This window comes from Lactuca saligna, chromosome 5 (assembly GCF_052625555.1).
Source record: "Lactuca saligna cultivar CGN05327 chromosome 5, ASM5262555v1, whole genome shotgun sequence".
In the NCBI taxonomy this organism is placed as follows: domain Eukaryota; kingdom Viridiplantae; phylum Streptophyta; class Magnoliopsida; order Asterales; family Asteraceae; genus Lactuca; species Lactuca saligna.
The window spans coordinates 224,693,654-224,703,043 of NC_136421.1; the positions used below are offsets into that span (position 1 = coordinate 224,693,654).

Below are 9,390 nucleotides of genomic sequence, written 5' to 3' on the forward strand. Positions count from 1 at the left end.
ATGAGATTATTGGGATTGTACTATGATATTATTACTATTTTTATGATATTGTTTTGAAACATGTGATTATGGTTTCTGAAATAATATGACTTGATGATGTTTTCTTATAAATATTTTCCAAATCGTTATATCAAAAATGAAATTTTTGGTATTGAAAATTGGGATGTTACACTTCTAGCAAGTAATTTGGGACACATGTTCAATTGACATCATAATCTTTTTGTTTGTTTTTTTATTTATTTTATTTAAATCTGAATATTATGCATAAAGAAGCAACAAAAACAAATGAAAGAACGAGGTCAAACATTAAAGAGAATAATTATTTTAACGACACAACTTATGTAAGTTTTATTCTGGTATGTAGTGAGTAAATTTCTTTTAAATAATGCTATGGAATGTTATGAAATGGTAATGTACTTTGATGCTAGAATAGCATTTGGTGATGCATATTAGATCAACATTACCATGAGATGGAAAGATAGTGACTTTGCATCTTCTATGTTAACAATCCATACCCACAAAGCGGGTTTCCTCATCTAGTTATAATTAAAGCTTGAAAGTTATGGTTTTAAATAACTTTTTTTTCAAAAAAAATAATTTAATTTAAGGTGTTACATGTTATTTATAGGAAAATATTTTTAGCTCCTACTTACTACTCCATTTCCTCAACTTCAACCTTCCTTACCCTATTTTCTCATTATCCGACAGACTCCTATAGGCTTCTTTGTCTTCTAACTCCTCTTCACGTGAACCACTCAATACTACAAGTCCAAATTAGCCGTGTGTTTTCCAAGCCCAAAATGACAAACAAATGATCTACAAAAGCTTGCATCATTTCAGCCCAAAAAGAAAGTATAAACCAGTTGAATGTATTGAAGGGTGGTCATACTAGTAAAGATTTGTCTATGATATATCTTATCGAAGAGAATAGAAGTGACGATGAAGTGGTGAAGTCCCTCGAATGTGTTCTTGCATACATTGAAGATCAAAATAAGCAACATAACCTTTATGTTGATATGCATAAGAAAAGTTTAATAATTTTTTTGTTATATCATATAATGTTTTCTTCATTATAATATATGTTTCACATATAATATATATCTCTAAGCACTTGAAAAAACACACATTTAATCAAAAAGATATCTATAATGATATTCTTTTGAATAAAAATGAAATATTATTATTTTTTAAATAATCTTATAACCGATAAAAAAACAAGTTTATAGATAAAAATAATATTTTCTTGAATAGAGTTTGCAATTATAATAATACAGTAAGCAAAGAAAAAAAATCAATAATATATTTTTGAATAAATCTAAAACATGTTACAAAATCTAAAGTTTCCAAAAAAAAAAAAAAGGTTGCTCAAAATAAAAAGGGAAGGGTTGTAAAAAGCAAAGAACATGTTGATGTAATGTTGGCATGTAAAGCTTTAACATTAAACCGGTCTACCGCGTAACCAATTGGAAAACCAGAGAACCATCGCGTGAACCGAAAGCCTCTCTGGTTTTTGACCACCGCCTTTCTCTTCTCTCTCTCCCCTTTGGAATCAGATTCTTGAAAGATCGAAACCCTAATCGTAGCCCTAACTACGACATGTCTTACCAATCCAGATCTTCAAATCACAACGAAAACGACGACCACCACGACAACCGTCGGTTATACAACCCTTACCAAGATCTTAGAGTCCCCGCACAAACCCTGTACAAACTTCCCACATCTCCTGAATACCTCTTTCAAGAGGAATCCATCGCTCAACGGCGTTCATGGGGCGAAAACCTGACATACTACACCGGCATCGGCTACCTCGGCGGCGCTGTAGTTGGCGCCGGGAAGGGTTTAGTAGAGGGCGTGAAGGCTTCTGAGGCTGGAGACACCATGAAACTTAGGGTTAATCGGATCTTAAATGCTTCTGGACATTCAGGTCGGACGATCGGCAACCGTGCGGGTGTAATCGGACTGTTGTACGCTGGTATGGAGAGCGGGATGGTTAAGGTGAGGGATGCAGATGATATTATTAACAGCGTGGTGGCCGGATTAGCGACTGGAGCGCTTTACAAGGCGGCGGCGGGGCCTAGGTCGGCGGCTGTGGCCGGAGCTATTGGTGGAATAGCGGTGGGATTAGCCGTGACGGGGAAGCAGGTTTTGAAGAGATACGTACCAATCTGAGCTCGATCTGTATTCAGTTTCATCTTACTACAAGTTTTGGTCTTTTGAGATTTCCAAAGGTGATTCATCTGTAGTCTTTTATACAATATTTTAGATGATTGACATAATTTGGCATGGAATGAAATGCGTGATTTTGTTTTGTGCACTCGATAGTTGTAACCCTTTATATTGTGTACTTTATAAGCGTCTGGAAGGGTTTTGTCACAAATAAATCATTGTAGACCTTGATATGGGAATTGTATCACAGGTTTCTGTAGCAGAATATTTGTTCAGGTGAAGATGGATTGATTATTGTTATAGCTTTTGTTGATGACAAGAAGTTAAGAAAGCCCTTCTAAGTAATCTTTAGATTATTGTCTTTTTTACCCTTTTTACAAAGATTCAGGGGTTTTGAGTTTTTACCATTCGATGCTCTTCTTTTGCATAGAGAAATGGTAGTACTAATAGAGTTATGTTGATTTTGAAAATTTTAGCCTTGTTCTATTTGAGCTATAGGATAAGTGTTTGTTTGGGCATGTTTCTTTTGATTTGGCATTGTTTATGCTTATAGAGAACAAGTTTTATGCTGAGAAAATACATTGGAGTGTCAATGGAAGCAAGCAGTCTCTCTACCATTAGGTCGAGTCTGTTTACATCTTATCTCCTATGGGACTTGGGTAATGTTGTAGATACAATCATACAAGTATCTCTCTAGTATTGTGTAGTGAATGGTGATTGTGAAAAAGTTAGTCGATTTATGTTAAAAACCTATCATTCAATTATTTTTTGTGATCATATTTGCTTATTTTGGATTTTTTTTGTAAATACACGATAGTAATTTTTTTTGACAAATACGTTGTTGTGATCTGGTAGATCAGCTATTGCATGTTCTTGATCGATTATAATGATGTAAGTATGTAATCTATACAACAAAAAAAAAGTTTAGGAACCCTTATGAGCAAAAGCCAAGTGATCAAATGAATAGTTATGAATTATAAAATAAACAATTTTTTGTATACTCATTATTATATAATTTGTGTCGTGTGTTAAAATAACAAAACGCCAAATGTAAGAAATAGTAATATATTTATATTTGTTTGTATTTTATAGGCAGCATCTTATAAGAATAAGAGTAAACAGAAATTGATGTAGTAATAAACAAACAAATAAAAGTATACTGCTATACTTTTGTATAATGAGAATAAAACTATATATATATATATATATATATATATATATATATATATATATATATATTGTCCGTCAAGCAATCTCCAACATGACACCAAATCTAGTTTTTAACATCATATTCTATGGGAAAAAATGCGTCATTGCAACACAACTTTTTTAGATAAAAATATTGTTGTGCGAAGTTAAATAAGTATAGTACTATACTATTTAGGGAATAGGACTTGTTAAGGTAATTAACTTTTCAGGTTTTTCACATATATGTAACTATTTTTTTTTTTACACATCTAGGTAACAAACTTTTTGGAACTGTTTACATATGACAATTATGACCTGCTGTAGCAGGTTACATCCAGCTACAACAGGTCATAATGGTTATATGTGAACAGTTTCATCAAGTTCGTTACCTAGATGTGTACAAAAAAAAATAGTTACCTAAATATGAACAAAACCAAAGGTAAGAGTAAATTACATGAATGGTCCTTATGGTATAGGGGAATTTGTGCATTTGGTCCCTAACTTATTCTTTTTAACTTGGATGGTCTCTACTGTTTATTTTTGTTGCACGCTTAGTCCATGTCTTACCTAAAAAGACTATTATGCCCTTATTAATTTATTTTTTTAATTAATTTTCTTATTTATGTTTTTTTATATGTTTAAAAAAATTAATAGACCCCACATATCTGTATCTCCTCACCGTAAATCTGAAACGATATTTGAGAAATTTAATTTGAATCCCACCGGTCACCATCCCATCTCACATCCTCCTTAACCTCTATTTTCTTTCAATCTTTAGTGATATGGAAGTCTTCACCATTTTCTTTCAATTCTGGCAAACAAACACCATAACTCACGGTCTCTTCACTTTATTGGGTTGTGGTGTTGGTTCGCTGAAGTTGAAGGACCGAAAAAGAATAGATGGTGAAGACTTCATTGTCATTAAATATGAAAAAGAAATAAAAGTTTAGGATGATGAAAGATAGGATGGTGAGGAGATACAGATATGTGAGGTCTATTAGTTTTTTTAAACATATAAAAAAAATACATAAATAAGGAAATTAATTAAAAAAATTAAATTAATAAGGACACACTAGTCTTTTTAGATAAGACATGGACCAAACGCAACAAAACAAAACAGTAGGGACCATCCGAATTAAAAAAATAAGTTAGGGACCAAACGCATAAATTCCCCCAAACCACAGGGACCATTCGTGTAATTTACTCTTACTTTTGGTTTTGTTCATATTTGGGTAACTATTTTTCTTTTGTACACATCTAGGTAACGAACTTGTTGAAAGTGTTCACATGTAACCATTATGACCTACTGTAGCCGGAGGTAACCTGCTACAGCAGGTCATAATGGTCATATGTGAACAGTTTCAAAAAGTTTATTACCTAGATGTGTACAAAAAAAAGATAGTTACCTACATGTGAACAAACCAAAAGGTTAATTACCTTAATTAGTCTTATTCCCTACTATTTAAGACGGAAGAAGTACCTCCACAACATGGTGGGGTGGGGTGAGTTGGAGTTTACACACCGTTGGTGAACACCACACTAGTTGTCCGGTGAATGAGAGGGGAAATGAGATTTCACCGCCTTTTCTTTCCTCTCTTCAACGGTTGTTGTTTTTTTTAATAAATAAATTTTAACAACGTTTTGCTACTCTATAAATATCAAATTCATTCATTCACAATATCATCATAATCATCAACTTCGTCGGATATGTTGGCATTACGGAAAACATCATTTATCGGGAAAGATATGGCAAAAACAATTATGCATTATCAACAGGTTCATGTATTAGAACGAGAAGAGGTCATTTGAAGAGAAATTGTGAACACAGACACAATCATTTTACAAAATACTACTTTGCCGATGACAACGTAGACGCTTAAAAGTTTAGATGACAGTTTGATGAAAAGTTATTTCCACATATTGTTGATGAGTTGAAAGATCGGTTTCCACATTTTCAATTGAAGTGAAACGCGGGAGGTAAAAAATGTTTTTCTTCGATATAAAACTGCACAACCACAATTCGTTAAGCATATCAGCAGACTCATGCCAGATGAAGATTAATATTTGTCCCATCGAAGATGAAGATTCATATTTGTCCGTCGAAGATTCAAAAGAAAATTTGGTATGGGGTATTTTAATTTTTAATTATTGTTATATTTATAATTATGTTTTCTTATTTTCATTATAGATATATACGTTTCATTACTTTAATAAATTGTAATGTTTTTACTTGAAAATTATATAGACGTAGCGGGTAAACAAGCAATAAGTTGTGTTGCAACCCCTTTTTGGATGACAAAACTAATTCTTTTAAACACAACATCTATAGATCTTGGAGTCATAATATTACAATATATGACCCGTTGGACTCTATTGAGTAGCTCCACAGCTTCTGACACAAGAAAACCGCAAGTATCAAAAGCAAAGGGTATAAACGTGTGTTGATTTTCCATGCACGTTTTCTCATGTTTTGCCACTTCGCTTGATGCAGCTTTTAAAACAGTTTGCCCCACTGTGAAAACTCCACTCCCCAAGCCCACAAAAGGGGAGACCCCTGTTAGATCAACGCATGCATGTTTTCCTCCAGCCCATCCAAATACCAAAACATCAGTTGGTCTAAGTGTTGATCTTCCTTCCAATGGGCCAGTCAGAAAGTTCACATGTTCCTTTTTCTTGGCAGAAACCTCAGCGTGTCTAAATATGTCAAACAGAACATCCCTAACCAGATCGTGTTGGTACTTGAAACCCGGAAGCTCTTTACAATGAACTGCATGCTCCCCAAACGAGTCCAAACACGCCTTACGACAAACATGGCAAGTCTCGTCAGCCGGAAATAAAATAAAGGGACCATAAGGCGATACTTGAGGATGGCACAATACTCCACTGGCGACATATGCTGGCCAAGACCGTCAATAGGAATAGTCATAAGAAAATCCTGAGTATGTGGGGCCCTTAGACACTCAAAAATAGCTTTCTGCCTAATCGTATAACAATATATATATATATATATATATATATATATATATATATATATATATATATATATATATATATATATAACAGATCCAAACTTCTTAATATTTAAATCTATGGTTATTATTAAGAAATCCATTTATGTAAATTGTAAAATTGTTGAGACGAATATGTAACATTTAAATGGATAGAAGGGTATAATGGTAATTTGAATAGGTAACATTTAAATGGGTAGAAGGGTATAATGGGAATTTTAATGTTCATTGGTTTCATAATGCTAGCTAACACAATAAATATACAATTACAATTCTCTCTCTCTCTCTCTCTCTCTCTCTCTCTCTCTCTCTCTCCCCATACACACACAGACCCATAAACTTAAGGATACTGCCGAAGCCATTCAAATCGCTTTCAAAATTGTTCAACCAATAGGGATGCTAAAACGTCTCTGTAGTACCCTGATCTCGTGGGGGCCCAGTCCCGTATGAAAGTATTTTCTTAAAAAATTGCCGACGGGAGCGATGGCGGGGGCAAGGTTAACCCCGTTTTAATTTCAGGGGCGGGAGTGGGTGTTGGCAGTCCCGTTCCGAAACCCCCATAGGGTCCTCGTTAATAAATTATATATATATTTAGATATATTAGTTATATAAATATAATAAACAATAAAATGATTTTTACGTTTAAGTCATGCTATAATAAGTATTTGTTACCTAAAAACTAGTTTCTTTTAGCCTAAAGAAGAACTTCTTTTAACCTAAGTAAGGTAGGCCAAAATCTATCGAGGGTGGGGCGGGGGTAAAATGGGAATTCAGGGGCGGGGGGGGGGGGGGGTGTGGAAAGGATGGATGTGTTGGGGGTGGGGGAACAACGAAATTTTGGGGGCAAGGGTATGGGATGCAATCAATGGTCCGTTTGCTCCCCTTGACATTTCTATCAACCAAAACTGAATAATAATGGACAATAGATTCAAGTACGTGAATAATATGTGCATATATGCACCGGAGAAACGAGTAGAAGATGCTGACGTTACATTGATTGATTTGTATAGGAATGAGCCGCAAAGAAGAAAAGAAGATTTTGGCAAGACTGTGTTAATTATAAAATAAGTGTATTTTGGACAATTTAAACATTAATATTACATGAAGCTAACTATCCCCTTCATTCCTTTTAGCATTGATGGCACATATTGCCTTCGTACCATCGTCGCATTGTCGCCGCAACACCGCCAAACTAACATCAAATTCAGTTACATTTTTCTAGTCTTATTCACAACTTAATAAACGTTCATAATTTATAAATTAATAGAATATACACAGCTGAAAATATTCAAAAAAGTAATACAAACATTCATAAATAAATTAATCATGTTTTAACACAAAATTCATAAATACATTCATAACTTTATACAATCTATTCACAGTTTAATAGACAAAATTTACATACACCAAACACCTTTAAAACAATGCATTCACAACTTAAAATAGTTCATTCACAGTTTAATAGAGAAAATCTGCATACCCCACACATCATATCCATATGCACCATAATCTCCTGAATTAACAGTTTGAAAAAATAGAAATATTAGTAGTTGAGACATATGCATACCTCATTGAGACATTTACCAAACATCTTGTATGCATCTTGTTTACGTCATTCATTCCTCTGAACAGCCCAACCAAAGACCATATCGAGAGAAACATAATAAGGAGAAGTCACTCAAATCGCTTTTAAATTTGTTCAACCAAAAATGAATGACAACAGACAAAATGAATGACAACGGACAAAGCATTCAAGAACATGGATAATATGTATATATGTGCACCAGATAAAAAAGTAGAAGGTGGTGGCACTACATTGATTGATTTGTATAGAAATGACTCGCAAGAAGAAAATAGGATTTTAGGAAGACTATGTGTTAATTATAAAATAAGGGCATTTTGGACAATTTAAAAATTAATCTTACATGAAGCTAACTCTCCCGTTCATTCCTTTTAGCACCGATGGCACTTATTGCTAGGAATGGCAACGGAGCGAGGCATGGCTTCCCAAACCCGAACCCAATTTCTAAATGTGTACCCGACCCCGATACCCGACATGTTTCTTATCGGGGCGCCACGTCGGGGCTGAAAATTTCCCCGAACCCGACCCTAAACCCGAAACCCGATAATCACCCGAAAACCCGACCCTAGAACCCGAAATATGGCAAAAAAAAGAAGGAAAAACTATAAATATAGAATGATAAATTACGAAGTTGCATAGGCTTAAAATACCAAATAAATTCTTAAATCATTTAACCAAATAGAAATTACTACTAGTTTAATGTTGTAACAACTAACCAACCAACCAAAACACCCAAGTACACAACATGAAAAACTAATTCATCAAAATAATACATTACCACTTAGCATTAAAACAAACTCAAAATTAAACAAGATCATCCAAACTTGTTGTCCCGCTTTCTTTAGTGTTTTCCTACAAAATATTAAACAAAATCAAAATCAAACCAAATCATGGAAACTGTATAAAATTAATATTTTTAGAAGTGTCGTTTTACCTCTTCCACATCATAATCAAATTCAACTGAACGACAATATGCCTTGGTCTCTTCAGAACAAGTTGCTGTATAAAATTTATATTAATATGCAAAAAAGATTCACAATTTCATATAATTAATATAAAATAGTATACTACCTTGAATTTCATTCAACAACCAACTTTGAGCACACATTAAAGCCTCCAATGTCTTTGGATGAAGTCGACTACGATGAGGACTTACTAATCTTCCACTAGTGCTGAAAGCTGATTCCGAGGCAATGTGGAAATAGGAATAACTAATATATCTTTAGCTATCCTTTGTAGTGTCGGGTACTTAATCCCATTTGTTTTCCACCACGCCAACAAATCAAGTTCCATGTCTTTAGGCAACAATTTCTCCTTCAAGTAGTTATTCAACTCACTCATACCTCCTGATTCATCATCATCTCTAATAATAGAAGCAATATCCGATAAGAGCTTTTTGAATCCAACACGATGACTGGAAGAGATACTAGAACAAAATGAAGATGA

The 9,390-nt window shown here is 33.9% G+C and overlaps 1 protein-coding gene and 1 long non-coding RNA gene across 2 annotated transcripts; one reads left to right on the top strand and one right to left on the bottom strand.

The window, feature by feature from the left end:
- The first annotated feature begins 1,398 nt into the window (after positions 1–1,398).
- LOC145045459 (mitochondrial import inner membrane translocase subunit TIM23-1-like) lies at positions 1,399–2,466 on the top strand. The gene has a single exon (XM_078993782.1). The coding sequence runs from the start codon at positions 1,597–1,599 to the stop codon at positions 2,167–2,169; it is 573 nt and encodes a 190-aa protein (XP_078849908.1). The 5' UTR covers positions 1,399–1,596; the 3' UTR covers positions 2,170–2,466.
- A 6,258-nt stretch (positions 2,467–8,724) lies between these two features.
- Positions 8,725–9,390, bottom strand: LOC145047135 (uncharacterized). Its single transcript, XR_013682116.1, has 3 exons — positions 9,016–9,390; positions 8,879–8,943; positions 8,725–8,796 (listed from the first exon to the last, which is right to left on the bottom strand). It is a non-coding gene; the product is annotated as an uncharacterized LOC145047135 (long non-coding RNA).